Source organism: Cottoperca gobio, chromosome 6 (genome assembly GCF_900634415.1).
Source record: "Cottoperca gobio chromosome 6, fCotGob3.1, whole genome shotgun sequence".
Lineage (NCBI taxonomy): Eukaryota > Metazoa > Chordata > Actinopteri > Perciformes > Bovichtidae > Cottoperca > Cottoperca gobio.
The window spans coordinates 15,938,487-15,959,234 of NC_041360.1; the positions used below are offsets into that span (position 1 = coordinate 15,938,487).

General features: G+C 40.1%; 1 protein-coding gene across 1 annotated transcript in view; it reads right to left on the reverse strand.

Moving 5' to 3' along the window:
- The window catches only part of sema4ba (sema domain, immunoglobulin domain (Ig), transmembrane domain (TM) and short cytoplasmic domain, (semaphorin) 4Ba), a 38,608-nt gene that overhangs the window by 17,351 nt on the left and 509 nt on the right, over window positions 1–20,748 (reverse strand). Inside the window, 1 exon segment of the mRNA XM_029434626.1 lies at window positions 4,216–4,631. Within this exon segment, the coding sequence (XP_029290486.1) occupies window positions 4,216–4,333 (118 nt within the window). The 5' untranslated portion in view covers window positions 4,334–4,631.

The following is a 20,748-nucleotide window of genomic DNA, read 5'->3' on the forward strand; positions in this document are numbered from 1 at the left end:
GATTAACCACAATAATGTAAACCAGCTGTGGGTTTATCAGGAACTCACCATGACCCCCCTACTCTGAACAAGGCTGCAGCATCAAAAACAAAGAGACTGTACAAGAGGTCATGACATGTTTGTAAATGTACGGCAGCACTCTGACCTGACTGGCCTGACTCCATGCTGTGTATTTACAGTAGGAGCGGAGACACAGTCGGGGTGTCCTCGCAACACCTTGAAAATGAACGTGCAATGAGAGACGCAGGGTCGGCTGAGTTTGATTCATATCCCGCTCCCTGGTGGATTTGACAGGGTGGGTGTCAGAAACATCTGCAATATCAGGATCAATGATCTGTCATTTCATGATGGATTGAAAACAATCACTGAGATGGAGACTGGTCGGTCACACATACAGCGCATTACTGTCAGATTATATTCCATATTATAGAGTACAGCATCATAAAATCACCAGCTGTTGTATTTACTGCTGCATGTTTAAACACAAATAAATCACCTGATATTACGCTGATGCAGGTTGAATCTATAAAACAGGATCATCTTTCTTGTAGTTTCAATGTGATCTAGATAACAGTTTTGTACCGAAATGATTGGTTAATTAATTGATTAGTAAATTGAAAGATAATATATGTTTGGTCTTGTTTTCTGTTTAACATTTAATTAACTTCTGTTAGACTGTAAGCAATGCATAAGGGCTGCAACAACCAATATCTTCATTCGGCCAATTATTTTCTTAATTGCTAAATCAGAATCAGAAATCAAAAATAGTTTTGTCTGATCAATGATCTAAAAACCAAGAAATATTTCATTTATTATCATATATAACTTAGAAAAGAAGCAGATAGCTGGATATAGATTCTTTAAAAAAACGTTTTGCTACTATTTGTTACTATTTATCATTTTTATTAAAATGTTGCTGTTGTTATAAAATCCCTCTGGGCTCTGTTGGATGTTGCCATTAGACTGAAATATGATTCAGTTAACCAAAACAATAATAATATGAACTAAGTCACCCAAAAATATTCTTCGTAACAGTTATTACGACTTTCCACTTTAATAGGTCTTTAACATGTGATCTAGTGGAGTGTGTTTAAGCTTTCATACCATTAAGAACTGCTGTTCAGCTATGTCGCACCAACACAATACTGAAAAGCGGTTTTCTCACTTGACAATGCTGTCATTTTGAATTACTTGAGAGTGGTTCATTCGACTGGTCTAGACATGACATTTTTTGAATAATTAAAAATTATTTTCTCCCAGTGTGGCTGTTGGTATAGGCCCTAAATACAATTAAAGCAGTACTGCCCACAAGTATGATTCAGATCAACAGGCAAAGACAGGCATCATAAATGGCTTTTAGGTGTGCCTTTAAGTAGTGTTCCAACACACTAAGCCCTTCAGCATGGTCTGCGTTAAAGCCTGGAACAAAAGCAGAGAGAAAAGCAGATGCAGGCTCTACTCCCTGAACCCATGATCCGTCCTGATAGGCGCATAATGAGAACCAGACAAGTGTTCACACCATAACACATACAAATCCCCATTCATTATTCATGGCAGATTACCCTCTTCATTAAGGCAGAGGCGGGGACCAGGGGACAGAGAGAACAAGAGGAGAGCGGAGGGGAAGTCGGTCTACGCAAAGTGTTACGGGATGAGAAGCAGCCGAGCAGCTCCCGCCCGCTTACACTACCCAGGTTGAGGCATGCAACCCGTCAAGCTAACTGGCAACCAGATAGGACAGAGAGGACCAGAAACCATGACGAGACCAGGCGGTTTCTGCTGTATGAAAGTTCAGATCCCTCAGGCCTGCAGCTCTGCATTCTGCTTTGATACAGTAAACACAATGTGACAAAGCCCTTCTGCGGGAAGCTGGACAATGTCAGTGTAGCAGAAGCGTCATTAAAACAGAAAGACGACTTCTCCCACCAGGCCCAGCTTACCTTCATCAGCACAATTAAGCTTTTCTGCCTTTAAATCACAATCTAAAACCTAAAAAACTGGTCAAGCTTAAGTCTGACAAGGAGTTTAGTTTTTTTTAGATATCATTTGTCAGACTAAATGCATAAGGCAGCTAGAACAGTGGTGGAATGTAGCAAAGTACTTACTTAAGTACACATTCAAGGTACTTGTACTTGTCCATTTTATGCTGCTTGACTACATTTTAGAGGCAAATGTCCACTTCATTTGTCTGACAGCTTTAGTTACTTTACAGATTACAGTTCCCATGAAGGATGAAGTGTTTCTTTATGCTATGGATTGAGAAAATTCTTCTACTTCTTAAGCTAAAAAAAACTATTTAAAAACAGTCTTGGATCAGCTGCGAAACGCATCCACACAAAGCTGTGTTATGAGCTTATGAAATGTTGCTGTTCTCACAGGACAGCAATGTTACAAACATATGATGGTCTTATAGAATATGATGCATTGCTGTAGATTAAACTACCCAACAGTATATAAAGCGTGCGCAGCCGCAAACATCTACGGCAGTAAAATGCAACATACACGCAGCAGTAGAATTAATCCAAAAACATGATGTGTAACAATAAAACACCGACAGGAAACTGTGTTATTTCCTCAATGACTTGTCAGGGAAAAGTCAAAGCTTATCAATGTGGTTAATGTTACAGTGACATAAATGCTATTCCAAAACAAGCTGATGACTGATGATAAGTCTGGTTAGCTCCTTCCTTGCTTAGTCTCAGCTATACTGAAACCATAGCACATCGACACGGTCCAGTATTCTAGGCTTCTGACATGTGGGTTTTGCATGTTTTACGCTGGTGTTTAACATTGGCTACACACCCTAAAAGCAAATATTTCCATCAAAACAGGGAGAAGTGTGAACGTGAAGCTTCTTTTCAGTGAGTGATTGATGGTGTGTTGTTGTGAAACGCTCCGCCGGGGCCCGAGCTGTGGGCTTTGTTGAGGCTGGCAGGTGAGAGAGATTACCTGTTGGTATAGAGGTCCTACATGAGGAAAGGCACAGGCTCAGACAGGCAAGATGGATGACCTATTTGAAAGCTTGCCTGGCTCAAAATTAGCCCCATACTGAAAATGTTATCCATGTCCATATAATAGATTAGTAAGAGAGATCTATCAACACAATCTTTCCTGACATTAAGACTCTAATGATGCCTGAACGTGAGTCACTAACCGCTGTTCAATCATTGATCATTGATCATTGATCTCATAATCCATCATTTTGTTTAATTTTCTATTGAGATACTCAAGCACAATACATGTTTAAATTCAACTTGTCATCACAAGTGGACTGATACATCTTTTGAATAATAACATCAGGGATGATTAAATCACTATTTGACACTAGTGGCCACGGCACCAGCTATGAAGAGAGCGCGGCACAAAATGCTCCTCAGAAACTCGGCACAAAAAGATTAATTTAACAATGTCGGCAACATATTTGAAGGGTGAAATATGACACGCATATTTGTTAGGTTTCTAAGCTGGTTAGATAGCATGACACTCTGCAAGACAAAACACAAAAATACAGATTATATAAGAGCAACAACTCTCAGTGCTTATGAGACTATGTCAGACTGCCCTCAGTAAGTCGCAGCACAATAGGCCTGTTCATTTTGTAATTATGTCTGACCTGTAGGTACTCGACGGAGCCACCCTGATGGAGCTGCCATTCACAGTGCGGATTTACATGGATTTTAAGTCATTATGGTGTAGACAAACACATTTTCACCCATCTAAATCCTTTTAGCTCTTACAATGGAGTTAATGACACGGACACCACTGGGAATTAAATAATCAATTCTGTCGGCAGGATGTGAGAGTAGAAGAGGTAGGTGTACTTTGTTATAATCAAGGACTACTAAATAGCTGCTGTTTCTGTTGACCATTTGTGTGACATACAAATTGCAAGACTGTGCAGTTGTGTAAAGTTTAGCCTTTGGCAAGTTGTGATTCGTAGAAGCTTTACCACAGAGATCAAGAAACAGCAAGTATGCCAAGTGCTGCTGTTCATGAAAAAGGATCTTACAAAGCCCCAACTGGAGCCCCGGGTACCCCTAAAGCTCACATCATGCTTTCTTTACTGATTATTAACAGCACGATGAGACTGAGTGATGTGCACATGTGACGCCAAAAAAGCTCAGGACTAAACACTGAAAGAAATATTCCATAGAGTGGTAATACTTTACTACAATGTCTTGGTGTTTCTACAGTCAAGAAGTTGATACAACTTACTGTAGGAGAAGGCAAGGCGTGGAGTGACATCGCTTTCCGTGACAGCTGTATGAAAGCAACCAACAAGGAGGACAGTGTAGGCAGGGAGACAGAGCCAAGCCATACTCATTGTCCACATGCCTCCTCAGGACCGCCAGCCAACGTGCAGTATTTGCCTTTCAGGTTTTTGGGGAATTCATGAAGAGCGTCTTTTTTAAAGTTGTGTTTATTTTCTCTCCCTCTCGCTCTTCTCTCTTCCTGCAGCTCCAGGCTCCTTGAATGGAAGGCCTATGCACTTTGGTGAAGTCGGGGAACTCTTTCGGGCCTGCAGAAATGACGCTGGTTTGGAATGACGATCTGTGACCTCAGAACAAGACAGAAAGTCTCCACCGATCAGCCTCCATGCGTACGCGGCACCGCCGGGTCTCAGCTGAGATCTGTGAAGAAGAACAACATTCAAATAAGTGCTTTGTATAAGCAAGCTTGTGGGCTTCGTTATTGATCTGGAAAGATAAGTGGATTGATTGACTCTCAATTAATAATGAAAATAATTGTTAGTTGCAACTCTAGTTCCTTATAATGAGTGCAGTTTATGCGCCGTCCTGTACAATAACAACTGCAGTGCTAATATGAGCACTATGTTAAAAGTAAGTCTTTATCTTAACAAACAAAACCTCTGGCTACACAACAATCATGTCACTTTACATTTGACAGCTTGAGTGTAAAAGGACAAAATCAAAGTCTACTTTCTCCATCTGTGGGGCTCAAGCTGACCTTTGACCACTGCACACTACATATCTGAGCTTTTGCTTTTAGTTTTTGTTCAGAGGAATGAGCAAGAGTTATCACTGTAGTTATCATTAACAGAATACTACATGAATGAGCTTTGCTGCGTGACCTGTTTTTGCACAATGCTCAGGCCAGGTTTGATAGTGTCAGCTATACTATCAAATAACCTTACACTCCCAAATCTCCATATCTGAACTGCACGTACCTGCTCTATTGTGCAATGCAGAGGAAAGAAAAGAAAGGAGAGATACCACAGAAATCTTTGTTAAAGCTTAAAATGAAACAATGAAAAGGTGTGACACCCCTATAACAGCTCATATGACAGGAATTACAGTTTAGAGTTTCCTTCCCACTGTTGAAGTCCTTGGTTGAACTTTAGTTTAATTGCCGAGTGGTGAGATTATGTTTATACATTATACCCACTGATACTGTAAAATGTTTTGATTCCCACAGGTCATAGAGGGCTTTAGTTCTGCCTGCTTGCAGTTGCGAAGAGGAATTTATGGAAATAAGGGTCCAAAGCCAAAGTATAATTGGTTAAATATTTGCATAGTCCTGCTGTTCAGTTTTCCTTAAATCTATACAGATCACTGCAATTGAATTCATTTTTTTTCCATATAAGTTGACACTAGCAAACCCTTTTATCAACAAAGTCAACAACTCTTAAGAAAACATAAGAACAAAGCCACACGACAACTACCTTTCCAGAAATGCTGATTTACTGAACGTTCTGAGAGATGAAGGGGAATTTAATACAGACATGCCAACTGCAAATGCTCCATTACAGTTGCCACAGGGAGCTCCTCATTAAATGCAACCAACAGAAGATTCAGTTTCATGTGAGGTATAGCAATCAATAGCAAAAGATAGCAATGGAAACTATTCCTGGTTTCTGTCAAGGGGCTCCTGACTCTTCGTCAATAAGCAGACGTCTCAGCAAACACAGACATCTCCAAAATCTGAGCTGGGAAGATGACATTTGAAGAAGCAGGAAGGCCATGATAAAGGCCAGAGAACCAGACGCAACTGGGATATTTCTACAGCACACACAATACTTGAAAATGAGAAATACAGGCAGGCATACTCTATTCTGTCAATTTAGTCTCTGAAAGGAGGAATAACACTTAGAGAAGCAAAGGACAAATTAAGTATTTTTCCTTCGGAGTTAGTTGTTTGAAACTGTTTCATCCGTTTCATTTAAAGTCTGAAAGATAGAAAAAGGTATGTCAACGGGAGAGCTAATAGTTTAAAACCATCATTACAACCAATCATTCCTCGTACCACTCGTGTACAGTTAAAGTAAAAGCTATAAAAATGAAATATAATCAAGGATGTCTGGACATTTAAGAATTTCCTGACTGTGACTCTTAATGGTCATGATGACAAAAGCAGACAAGGTTATGCGCCTCTGCATTTAAAACTCCGGGATGGATCACCGTCTGAAGACGTTACGGACAATGCCCCCTGCCAGCAGCCGAAGGGGTGCCAATGGACTGTAACATGTAATAGACAAGGAGGGCGGCCGTAAACATCATTAGCGTCCTTTGTGCGGAATAATTCAAAGTGAGACGCCACACGTGAAGCTAACATTAATTCTGAGTTTGTGTGACAGCCAGGATAAAGAGCCCCGCATGCACGAAGCCGAATCCAACTGAGGTACGTAGAGAGCGCTCGTCTCAGCGTGAGTGAGAGAACAAGGGCCCCTCTGACAGCACAGAAATCTATATGCAACTGTGCACTTCACCGCTCTCTCCTGCATGATGCATAAACTGAATCATCCCTTTCACTCCCTACACAGACGTGATAGTGTGCTCTGGCTATGGATGATACTCTCCCATCCCTGTGTCTATGATCTCCTCTTAAATCTTTTCAGGGTTTCTTTCTATATCCCCTCCAGCAATATATCTGCCTTATCAGATCAGTTTGACATAATCATTGCATGAGTCAAGCTTTTACAAACAAATTATAAAATATTGAGAGTCTAATCAAAAGGCAGAAGGTTTGGTTATATTAGTGGGAGGACACAATTAAGTTTTGGGTTCTTCGACCAGATTGAGTGAATGCTATTTTTCTATATACATGAACTCATAATCCATCATCGAACCTGGCAGCAAATAACACGTGCAGAGTTTGTGCATTCCATGAGTACAAAGAAGTTCAAGTGGCACTCACCACTGCTCACAAAGCTACATCTTACTGTAGGTGAAGGGTAATCATTAATTAAAGAATGTATCAACATTTTTATTAACTCACCTAACTTCCCTCACCTGGATTATCATGCCTGGACAGGAAGTGTTTGTGAGGCTGACAAATTATGATTTGAACAGTAGGTGGAACTAGATCTTATGCTCTTTTGGGTGTGAAATAAGTGACAAACGTTGCCAGTTTTTTGACTGATGGGACGTAGGCAGTTAATAGCAACAGTTTTGACAGTTCATGAATTCAAAATAATTAGCCGAGGAGGGGAACAGACCATTACATGAAGCAGTAAGAGGCTCTGCTGGGAATAAGGAGTGAGTTCTACACAACAAAAGAACTGAACCAGGAACACATGTGGTTGTAATAAGAATAAAAGTCCCATAAATAGGCAACTCTGTCAAAATGAAACTGAAACCTTACACAATAAGTTCAACATTTAATGCAAAGTGAAATTAACTTTCTCAAAAAGTTATGAGCAGTTGATGTACTAGAATAACCATTGGACATTTTATCTTGGACACTGTAACAATTCTTCACAGTAGAGTACAGTATGTCAACAAAGAGAAAATACGTTTTATATTTAACCAGACAGGGAAATTCCCAGCACTCTTTAGCAGTCATTTCCTGTAATACAGCTCCTGGTATACAGTAAATCTATCCATATACTGTATATCTATGAATGGCAAAGCCTGTCCAATGACAGCACTACTTATAAGACTGTGTGAGTATTATAAATAGCAGCACTGTGTATACTGCTGAAACAGGTGGCAGCAACATTAGCATTTGCCATCCGAGTAGTCAAGGCTCTCTGGATTCCACACACAGCCTGTTGACTGGAAAAGTGTTGACTGATAAATACGACCTCTTGGCATGCCTGTCATCTGAGGAAGCCACCTGTAAACACACACACACATGCTGACACACGCACGCACGCACCATGCACACACACACACACACACACACACACACACACACACACACACACACACACACACACACACACACACACACACACACTCCTCAGACAACCCAGGTCACATGCTCCCAGATGTGGCCTTCAACCTGACTTGACACCTCCACGCTGCTGAATGGCTCTCTGGTGTGTGTGAAGGAGCAGATGTGAGACGTGGAGGACATCGTCCACATACGGAAAGAGTGGCTGATTCACCAGGTGGGCGGTGTGGGAGTACATCGTTGACACAGTTCTGCACCGGTCCTACTGCCTCTCAGGTTATTCCGCAACTACTCATCCAGATCTAAAGATACCCATCTATGACGAAGACATTACAACACTTCCGTCAAAGTATCGGGTCAAAGTGACAAACGTGACAAATCACAATCAAAGACATTACAAGTTTTGTAACACAGTCATTCTTAAATCTAAAAAATTAAGAAGGTATAACTTCTACATAGTTAAATTCACATACTGACAAAACTATTGTTAGCTTGCTAATATACGTATGATCCGTGCAGACTGAAGAGGAAAATAACTCATCTTAAATACTGTCTGCACATATTGCACTTGATACAATTATGTTTAGTAATGTTGTAAACTGGGAAGATTTCATTTCAATTTACAAAAATAACACAGAATACTTCAAAATGTCATGCTGATAGCTGTTAATGACTAAATCAGGAAGTTGAACAGAGTGATATATATACCACTCATCTTAAATCTGCAATGAGTATTAATCATTCTGAAACAGATTTCTTCATGTATGTAAATAGAACTAAAAACAAAGTAATAAACCTACAAAGGATCGGCAGTTAAGGTTAGTCTATAAACAGTGACTTCCTGTTTACATAGTTTTATTGCTTTTTAAAAGACAAATAACAAAAGTCACATTTCTTACGTTTTCATTTTGTAACATGATTTAGTTTAAAACTATCTAGTATCTATGAACAACTTAAGAAGGACTTTATGCACAAACTCAGTAATGGATTTAAGAATAGCTTGTGCAACCCAACCCGGTTCCCCAGTTAATGGAAACTCAGAATTCTGTATTTCTGATTAAGTGACTGTGAAGTGTGAAGAAATACCCACTCTTTCTTGCTCGACCCATTTTAAACCCAATCCCCAGACCCAGCTAAGAGTAATTAATGGCTCATTCATCCCTGAGTGAACCATACAGCAGTAATTATGACCATATGCTATTCCAAAGACTTTTAATTGCCTAATTAAAATCTTATTAAACTATTGAACAGAGATAGGGGACATTTTGAACTTAAGGTTCAGGGGAGTTAAATTCATCAAGCTTGCTACTCCTCTGGGACTTGTGACACACGGTCAGAGGTTGTGAATTTTATCACAAGCGCCGACTTCTTAAAACATCCCAATTTTGAAGCTATCAGGCACTAAGAATGTATTGGGATAATATATGTCTGTGAAAGTGGATGAGCATATTTCATCACCTCTGTCTTTGAAACCTTTACAAGTGCCTAAATCAACCCGGTTTCAAAAGTGAAAATATTTGAAATGATATTCCATTTCATTCCATTTCCCCTCAGCGCAAATTTCCATAAGAGATGTGGAGCCAGCAGAAGCAGCTTGCTGATGAAATTTAAAGTAGCAGAGCAGGGTCTGTCGTCTGGGTCTGCTATCACTATCAAGGCCGAAGTGGGTGAAAGAAGAGCAGCAGGGGCTCTGCGACAGACAGTAAAGTGCTTTAACCCTAGGGCTAAAAAGGACGACAAAGAAGCAAATGAAAGGGTAAAGGGACCTTTATCCTTTCTGAAGGTGATACGTATTTCTAGTCACCTCATCAAACTCAAAATGTATTTATTGGAATTTATATGAAGATGTAAGTCACCTGAGAGTAACTAATCCCACACAACAAATGATAGATTCAATGAGATCTTTACTAATGTCTGAGAGTAATTGCCTCTCTTGGCTTAGAGCCCTTTTATTCCTGGCACTCGAGCCAAATCTCCCTGTCAAAATACATTACACGGGGCAAAAGCCTGGATTAAAACTGTTCATGTGTTGTCGTTAATAAAGCCCTCAAACATGGTAAACACTGAGGTATTGAGGAGAAACTGGCAGTAAATTGTAGGTCTCTCTCTCTCTCTCTCTCTCTCGCTGCACTCTCTTCTGTTTTCAACAATGCAGTGTAAGCTGATCCACTTTTAGGAAGCAGCCTGCCCTGTTGATCTTGCTGAAATGGCCTATTTATTTTCTACAGGCCGTTGGACTGTTGTCACACCCTTTGCTGAGGAAAAGGAACACCTACATCTTATCCAGACTCTTATCATGTGATACACCTTCCAGACACTAATACAGGCAACACATTCGAAAAGTCATTAATGATCAACAAATCTTTCTCCTCTTCTTCATTCACTGTATATCTGTAGCATTTTTAACACTCAGTCCATTGACTCATTACATCATTCCTGAGCGTATGCACTACGAGTATGATAAGCTGTCCAGATATTCCATAAATTCAGTGGTCAAAAGTTGAAAGGATTTTGATGTTGACGATCAACGACTGCATCTGCAACTGATCTACATCCCAACGAAAGAATTTCTTCCTTACTGGGCTACAGAATATATTCTGACATTTGCTGGAGAGGCAAAGCAAAGAAATAGCAAAGCAACACACCAAAGTTACTGTTTTTACTAGTGTTTATACAACAATAACTATTTGTACTGTATTCAATTTTACATATAAAATCATGAATCTGCAAGCAATGCCAGAACTTGAATCTTTATATGCTTTTGGATTTGATCTTAAAGTTAAATAAAACAATATTTCACTGATAACTAAGTTGAAGGTCACATCTTCATCTTCCAGTTGTTGTTCAAAGACTCATTACACAGCATAGTTTGGGTGTAAGTATAAGTATTTTGCTAATCCCCTTCCAAGTAAATGTATAACACATTCTGAGCACCAAGAGTTGTTAAACAGGACATCACCTGCAAACCTGCAGGTTGAATCTCTCATTCTCTCAGCTGCTGCTGCTCATCAGTCTTTCTGCTTTCAACAGCAAACTCATGAGCAAACTTAACAATCACCATCTCGTGTGTGTTTATGCTGCAGTATTAGGACCGGGGTGACATTTTTGTGGGCTTTCTTATGTCAAAGTCATCTGCTGAAAACTAATAATTCATTCACAATGCGTTGCGATGATGAGATATACACATGTATCTCTTGCAATGCAGTTACAGTATGTAACCGATTTTCCATTACCCACATGGAGAAAATGCTTTCATAGTGGCTAATAGGTTGTCGACTTCACACTGTCCTTAAAGGAGAAAGAACATTTAAAATATATATATAAGCTGAAAAGTCTAATGTTGTTACTCAATTATCAGGTGTGAAAAAGTGAATTTTGAACAAAACTCTGATAACAAACACTGAATTTAGTCTACTCCACTCTAGGCATTATCCACTCTATACCTAGCATAGTATACACATACTGTACATGGACATGTTGTCCTGCTACTGCGAACATTGGCTGAAACTAAACAGAGGTGTCACATTTTTATATATACACTAGTCACTTGGTAGTAAGTTGTGGACCGGCCAAAGAAAGTGTGACTATATGCAGTCCAATGCAGTAAAAGCAAGTATTTTATGAGAGAAATAAAAAATGGTATTATATCATGCAATAAAATACAGTGCAATATTGTTCAGGTTTAAGATATAGAAGGCTGCGTTTTTATGACGGGTCCTGGCATCTGCCAGACACAGGTGAGGAGCTGTTTCAGCCCTGGCTGCTGTAAGTAGGTCAGGCCTGTTGAAACACTCACTCCCATTTTAAATGTCTCCACTTGTTTGCCATATTATTCTGCCTGCATTTACCAGAGTGAAATATTGACCCTGATAACACAGCATCGAGCTGAAGTGCTTTATCTCGCTTTTTCTTGTTTACCTTTGCTAACTTGATTTGTTATAATAGATAAGTCTATGACACACGCCTACAGTATGCATAGATTGTCGTTTAAATACACATTTGAATGTGTTAATGTATAATTACTTTAAATATCAAACACTGAATTTGAAAGCACAATACAGCAAATAATTAATAAAAAGCAATAACAGCAATAATGCAAGTGTGCGGGGTACGAATGAAAAGCTCTGAAAAAGTGAACCTTGACAATTCAACCCCAAAAACAAATAATGTGCTGCATTAATATTTGCTGCCCACATAAAGTCATGGATCATTCAATCGCCAACAATGCATTGAAATATTTATTGTCTTCCAAATTGATTAGGCTGGTGTGGGATCCATGAAATGCTGTAAACAAAGCGTCGTGGCTGTTCTCCCTTGATGTCCACAGCAAGAAGCTGCACGCATTCCGGTAGCTTAGAGGCTTAGACAGAAGCTCAGGCTATAGGCCATTGGGCAAAGAGCTGCACACATCCATCACTGTGTGAGACCGATAAAAGGCTCAGAATATCCTCTTCTCCACATGGCCATCAACTGACGCAAACCACAGACCCGCCTTAAACACAACTCAAGAGTTTTTTTGAGTCTACAAAGCACATTGTAACCCCTAAGAACCAAACTGTAGGTGACTCGAGGTTTCACAAGTCTTACTGTGGAGATGTAAAGTGGAGTTATGTTTTATGTTACTCACTAAAACAAATGTGATTACTGCGTATTCTTCCTTATGAAACACTTGCAAAGCTCATTTTAGGCATTAAAAGAGAGGTAGCTCAGTGGAATAGTATGACAGCATTGGCAGGAATAGATATCCCCCCCCCCCCATGCAGTGTGCACACTCATGTGCGGGACAAACAAAACGAGGACCCACTCATGGAAAAACGTCATTGCGCTACTAAAAGGTCAAAAACTCCACAGTAGAACTTTAAAATACAGAAGAATGATGCAACTCTAAACGGGTAAATGATGTTGATGATGATGCGCTTTACTGCCTTCAATACTATTCAAACAAGGAGTTACATGAACAAACAAAACACACAATAAAACACAATAGTGTATATTCAAAAACTGATTTTAGAGAGTTTAGAAAAACTAATGTTTCCAGAGCAGCTGTCGTGTTTTTTTTACTCTTTTGAAAATCACAAACAAGGATCAATGATAGACCAGGGAGTGGTGTGTTCAGCCAAGAGGGTGTAATCAGGTTCATGTTCACTCTTCAATCATCTATTGTACAGCCCATTTAAAATGGCACCTGTGAGAACTGATTATAGACGAATCCAGTTGTGTGCTAAGTTATTTTAAATTACGATGCCCCGAGCTCGAGCAAATGTCTAGCACGCGAGGAGTGAAACTTGTACTCCTTGTTTGTGTATTTTAAAAATGTCTCTTACTTTGTTTGATTATTTGCACATTTTAGAAATTGCATTTAAGTATTTACAACTCTTAACATGCCATTAAACGTAGACTTCTCTTCCGTTAAAGTCACATTACACTCAAGTAACATAAAATACGATAACAATGCCAAGACTGACACTATCTAAATCTAGTTCATGAGATAGAGTATACAACTGATGAATAACTGATCCTGAGGCAACACATATTGCACGCACAATTATCTTTCTTATGCCTGTGGTTGCACTGGTTTATCTGCTTCTCATCTCTGGCTACAACCCTCGACATTTCCTAAAAGTCGATATCGAGCCAAAGTCAAATCTTCTTTATTTGACGTCTTTATTTGGCAGATAAACCACATTAACATATCTTTGTGGGCGTAGTCTGTCTCCTTTATGTGGGGTCTGAGAGTGGGGCAGCTGCCCCCCACATGCAGTGACCTCACTTAGTAAAGATCAATAGTGAACTGCACATTCCTCACTCCAAGTCCTCAGGAGTCACTTAGGCCTCGGTATCCCAGTTATCTAAGTCATCTTGTGAATCCTTTAGCACGCTGATATTTGGGGTAAATTCCAATCATTGACTTCCAGCGTCCAAGACGACCAGATTTGACCTGCGAGGGCAGAGCATGGGGTGAACCTTACAGGGGGAGGCGAGCTCTTGTCACTCAAGGGTATCACCCTTTAGACCATGCTAATGCAGTCACTCAAGGGCAAATTTGTCAAGCTAGCATTGCTCAGTTCAGATGTAATTTTACATGCTTATACTTCACATTTTTGCCTGCGCCCTTTTCCATTTCCCCTTTCAATCCCACTGTACACGACCTAGTGCACAGCTAAATTATGGGGCCCACATTGATCCCAAGGCTAGATGATTTAATGGCTGACTGACTGTTCTATTTAACCAGACAAGCATAATAAGGGGATTAGCAACCTATCAGATGACAGAGTTCAGTGTGCTTGGCTGCAGCTATACAGGCAGATATCCTATATCACATGATTTGTTAATCGCTGTGCACTGCAGTTGGTATAAATGAATTCATTATAGGGTAAAGTAAAATGTTTGGAAAAAACAATAACTTAGATTAAATTGCAACACAGTTCATGACATTGTTACTCAAATTGTTATTTAAGAGTTTCATAAGAAAGGGATTTAGACTTCAAAAGGACCCTTGAAGTTCATGTACCTCTTTGTTTGCAGAGAAAAGCCCACACTCGTGTGTGTGTTTGAGATGCAATCAGAGTCCTGACACGTCCATACAGCGCCCAGGCCTCCACAGCTGGATGTGTGTAGGTGGGAGCTGATGTCATGGAGAGATGGAGGTGAAATGATCTGTTACTAGAAAGCTGAGCCTCTTCACTGTGATATCAGAGTACGTGTCAGACATCTTCACCTACTTTCACAATTTCACAAAATCCTACATTTTGAAATGGTACAGTTAGTATTAAGACATCTTTTTTACTTTCATATGTTGTTTAGAAATAACACCTATTGTCGGATTAGACAGATTCCTTGTAAACAAGAGAAGGACAAATTATCTTTCAAGTTTACTGACATTTGCATAAAAAAGTGAAGTAAACTTTCAAATCATGTTGGTAAACATCTACTTTCTAATGTCTCCCAAAGTCACTTAATTCCTTCTAACCCAAAAGGCTGCTCTGTAGCTCACACGGTCCTCTGACGTTACTATGGGGCAAGTGATTCATCACATTATTTATAAACTGTAAGATGTAAGGTCAGTGGTTTGACCCATGAGCAGGGACAGATTAAATAAGACTTGTGTTTGCGTGTCTCACAAACTAAACACGAGGAAAAGCGGACTAATACAGAGGCCAGAATTCAGACTGTAAACACTTTTCTCTGAACTGACGGCTCATTTTAACAAAATAAGTTTTATGGAGTAAAGTTAAGAGTTTAGTTAAGAAAATAAAACACATAGCGGGAGGCTATGGAGGCAAAAATACCCAAAAAACAAACTCTTGAAAAGAAACTATGAGGCAGAAAGATGATTTCATATACAGCACATATTCACTTTCAAAGTAGAAGCAGACAAGAAAATATTGTGTTATTGGAAAGCATGTATCCTCTCTCTGTCACCAGTAAGTCCCATTGACCACAGCAGAAGTTATATTGGGGGGGGGGTAAAGCATCAACAGCCTTAGTTCCTGTGAGCCTAAACTGCACCTGCATGCTGAACAGCTTCATCCCCTCCAGATGTCTGGAGGCCTCGCTAGACCCAGAGCCAGCACATCTATAACTGTCTCCTCGACTGGCCGGGCTCTGGTGGATAACTGCCAGAAAGAAAGCAGAGATGTAGGGGGATCTGCACCCTGCAGCCACTCACGCTGAACAAAAAGTGCTGAAAGAGGCCATAAGATGGCTTGTGTGCTGTGTCTTAATATATCACATCTTCAATCCCATCTGATGAATTATTCAGAGGGTGCTATCTACTGTGCCTCTCACCTAAAACATCTGCCCTGCCAGCCTGTCTGCCAGGTCTGGCTTCCACTCTGTCCTGCCACAGGAAGCTTTTAGTCTGCTGCTGTCCTGTGGTCTCTGTTACATTTAACCCCCTTCCTCTATCTCTATTTCCATCTCTTGGACTAGAAGTATAAAGCATCGAGGGAAAGAGATTACGTTACAATGTCAATGATCCAGCAGTACAAGATTTTAAAAGGAAAACATTATCTTTTTGCTACTACTGTGCTAATCTCTAGGTTGTCAAGGCTGGGATCGTTTAAAACGTAGTAGATCGTACGACCATATCTGAAGGCAAAAGGCTTTCTGTTGGTGTTTTAAAACGTCAAACTCAGAGACCACAAGAAAAACCCGCCTACATTAAGAGACATGAGTTTAAACCCTGCTTAGTTTCTAGTCTCAGCACAACCAGCCAGTCGCTTCGTTAAGAGTGTTTGATTGTTGAATTGTTGGTTTCATAAAGTTTCAGACGCTGTTTGACCACCGTACAGGCACAAAAGTCAGATTTTCCTTCCTTTACCATGAAAAAAGTCAGATAAAAGCCTTTGACTTGCGCGACAATAGCATTACAACTCTACATAATCGAGTTACACCAAGCAGAAAACACAGACCAGAGCAAGTTGCATTAAATATGTCCAGACCACCATTAAGTAAGGAGTGTGGTTGAGGAATAAAAAGGTGCATGTTTGCCTCCCCCTGCACTATTTATAGATCTTAGCAGAGCATGAAATGACTAAATATCAGCATCACTCCTCCTCCCTGCACATTTCCCATTCATAACTTTCAGCAAGGATGTCTGATGTCTGAGCACCTGAACCTACCAAATCACTATTTGTTGTCCAAGGTTACAGAATAACAACTTTGTCTGTCAGGAAGAGTGAAAAGCATGTTATTCAACCCGGATGGGCATCATCAAATATCTCAATGCAACTTACGCCTGAGCAAATAATAATATCAAAAAGAAAGTACAGGTTGTTTACAGCGAGTCAATTAGACGTCTGTGATGAGAGAGTTACGGCAGGAATGTCTGAAAGGGTCAGAAGCACCATTAGCAGAGTAAAGGGCACAACCTGGAATGCTCAGAGATATCAAATCACAGCGCTGGGGGAGGGACAGGCCGCTAAACAAGGCTCGGTCGGAGGATGATCCCATTAATCAGTCCTACTCTCGTACTCATGTCAGGAGGCACACAAACATATCCAACCACTACCAACCACCTGATGCGTGTTTGCTGCGTGTGGCACTTTATAGTCGTCCCTTTATGTCCAGTGTCAGAAATGCAGACGTACACATAGCTACGAGGATTGGAATAGAACTTTATTATTAAACATGTAACATGCGAGAGGGACAGGTGTGAGGTGAAAGGTGATGGAAACACACCCTAAAAAAAACAATTTTGCGATTCTCACACCAACACATGGGAAACGTTGACATACGTGTAAACATACTCCACATGGTTGGGAAAAAGCTGTTTCACAGTCGTGTGTACAGTTAAAACAAGACACTGCAAGAACAAGGCAAGGCCGCAGAGAGATTCATACGTATTTTGACATGTTTTGATGCATCTTTCATACGAGATCAGTGGGACACTGAAGGAAATACAGAGATCTGGCCACGTTCCATGTCGACACTCATTTCCCACATCGTGGCACAGTGCTGGACTGGGAATAAATAGAGGAGCCCGCTGTGCTCCCAGAATGCATGTTTGCAGAGTTCCCATCAGTGAGTACACAGTAATAGGACTCCCTGAAGGCTAGTGTTTAACCTTTAGGTTACAAGTGGCCACTGCACAGCCCACCCCTCCTCTGCCTCTTCTACAGTATTTAACCCTTGCTCACTCATTTAAGTCAGCTCAAACAGAAACGGAGTCAGAAGATCTAAAGATCATGTGATATAATTCAAAGGGTTAGAACAGCTACGAAATTGACTTTTTCGGATTATTTCTTTAAAAGGTCAAAAATTGACTTTGAGTCTCTCTCTTTTAAACCAAGACGAAAGAGAAGTCCTTACAGTGCTCAGAAACAAAATATGACATTTCAACATCTACAACTCTACGACAACTGGGCAAACTGCTGATGAAGATCATGTGATATGATCAAAAGCTCCAGGACAATACCTTGTGGTGAGTGTCATCATGACCATGCACACATTTAAAATGAAAAAACCACAACTACAACTGACAAACAGGATGTGAAACAGTATCAATGGAGCTTGGTAAATATATCAGAAATGGCTTTACTGTACCAGCTGCCCTTTGTTAAGCGAAAGTGGTTTCCTTTCTACAAGACTATTTTGATAGCAACTGAACATGGTGTGCAGGTTTCTACAACCCTTCACACATTATGTAGCATTGTTCTGTTCTGCAGAGTAATTAGGGGAGACAACACTACACTGTGCATTAGGACAGGCTGTTTTTATTTGGCCCACGCTGTGTTTCTGCAGTAAGCATGTTTTGTTTGTCCTGGAAAGCAGCACACAATATATTTGGCTGAAGTTTAAAACATACTTTGAATTTCTTGAGAGAAATAATGGTATCAGATCCAATTCTAACAGCTATGCACTTGTCGCATAAATCCCAGCCTATAATTGCACACAGTCTTTGCTTAAACTTCTGTTATTGGCGTGAAATCTAAACTAACATTTATGACACTATACCACATGGAGGGCAAAACAGCCCATAAAAGAAAATCAAAAAGGAACATTTCTCTCTTTCACACACAATGACAGGGAGAGAGTAAACCTGACTATATAAACAGATGAAGGAGAAGGATCAGAGTAGCCTAATGCTGAGAAAATGCACTTGGGATATGCTGACAAAATGGAAACATGTGCATATGGGGCCAGCATAAGGGATTAAGCTGTGATAAAATAGTGAGACGCAGTATGATTTATTTCTTCTTTGTGTCTTCTCCTCTGAACAGATATAGTAATCTGCAACAGGTTGCTCACTGCTTTGAGCAGCTTTACAACACAGAAGCACCATTTTATCCTTTTGCTTGTATTCGTTTCAGCCGACTTGATGTAGAACAGCTCTGCATCAGATAAATGTTCACTCAGCAAAGGAATGTTTCAGCGATCCAGTTAAACTCTGCAACACTGATGTACTCAGGCTTTCTCTGCAAGTGACTGTCACCATGTTATGAAACATATTTTTGTGAAGAAGTCTGGATTTGAGGTATTGATATTACAGGCACCATGCTTTACCAACAAGCCAAAGCTTTTCTGACAGCATCATACAGGCGGTTCATTGTCAAGGCCGCCGGTATCCAGAATGCAACTGCCAGCTGTTTTCTTTGTGGATCAAACCAAAAGAAAACAGCAGGCCAAGGTCAGCACAGACAGGCTTTTCTCTTACAGCAGACAGATGAATCTCCATATAGGAGGCCATAAAACAAAACTCTCTGTCACAAATGAGATAGCACGGCTGATTATATTCCAGCCTCTTGTGGAAAAATCAACCAGTCTCAAAAATTCATGAGAGCTCCTATTTATTGTAATTCTGTTGGATGTCTGTTGATCATTTGAGGATCTGTGTCTGTAGGTTGGTTTTCATCCACCTGTTTTCATGCACATTTTCCAATTTGTGCATTAAAAAAAACACCCGATAATGAAGGAAAATACTGCAAATAAATACGTTTTATGCTTGGCTGAGGTACAAATGTTGGTGTATTTGTAAAATAATGTGCAATTGAAACAGATTTAGCGAATAAATCACGACCTACATTAAGCATGCAACATGATTATCCCAACATTTGATTAATGAACAGTAATTGCATATTCATAGATTGTCAATGAGGGAGTAGATTTTATGTCAAAATAAATAAATAACTGACACAAATTATTATTCCAAGCAAAGTATTTTATACTGCATGTCGTAAAACATGATCAGGAGGGATCTTTAAATGTAAAAGAAGCAACCGATAAAAAACAAAGCTCACTCTAATGGTGGAAAATAACACATTCTCTTGTTGCTTCACAAAACAGTCGCTGTGTCATACTAATGATGGAGCAGAAGGAGCTTGAGGTAAAAAGGTATTTGGCAGTGCACACAAGTAAGCAAGAAGATTAAACTTAAGTTGACCTCATTGACTTTTGACAAACTTTTCCATTTATGGTTTCCATCCATTTTACTACCTCCCACACATCTAACAATTTGGCATTAGTCTTGATTGTGCTGCTGGCAGCGTGTGGGTGAGAGATTTGAATTTCACACAATAACACCTGATGCTTCTGTCTTATAGCTTCCAGCATCACATCATGAACCCCTAAAAAAGTGATGGCTCTCAGCTATCACAACCAGACAAGACCAAGACAATCCAGACTGAAGACTTGTGTTGATGTTTATGTTCTTGTTTTCACCAATCAGCTTTTCCACACTCCTCTGAGTTCACACAAAGTTTGCTGGCTGGGAGAGGATGTGTGTGCACTGGCTGCCCCATTCACTAACTCCTATCTGTGGAAAGAGGCCCCACTCCCAGTCACAGGCTCACTCCCGATGAGTTGTGCCTCCGCTTAAAGAGTAGGAGCCATCCTTCTTTCTTTTTTTTTTGCATTACTAAAGACACTCACACATATGCCAACAAGCCTTAAAATACGAACACACCCAGGTAAATAGCTGTGTTTCCAGAGAAAATAAGTCCAAGACAAACATTTCTTAATGCAAGGGTAGCTACACATACACAATCACCCACAAATACAAGCATAAGATAAACACATACACACACACACACACACACACACACACACACACACACACACTCACACACACACACACACACACACACACACACACACACACACACACACACA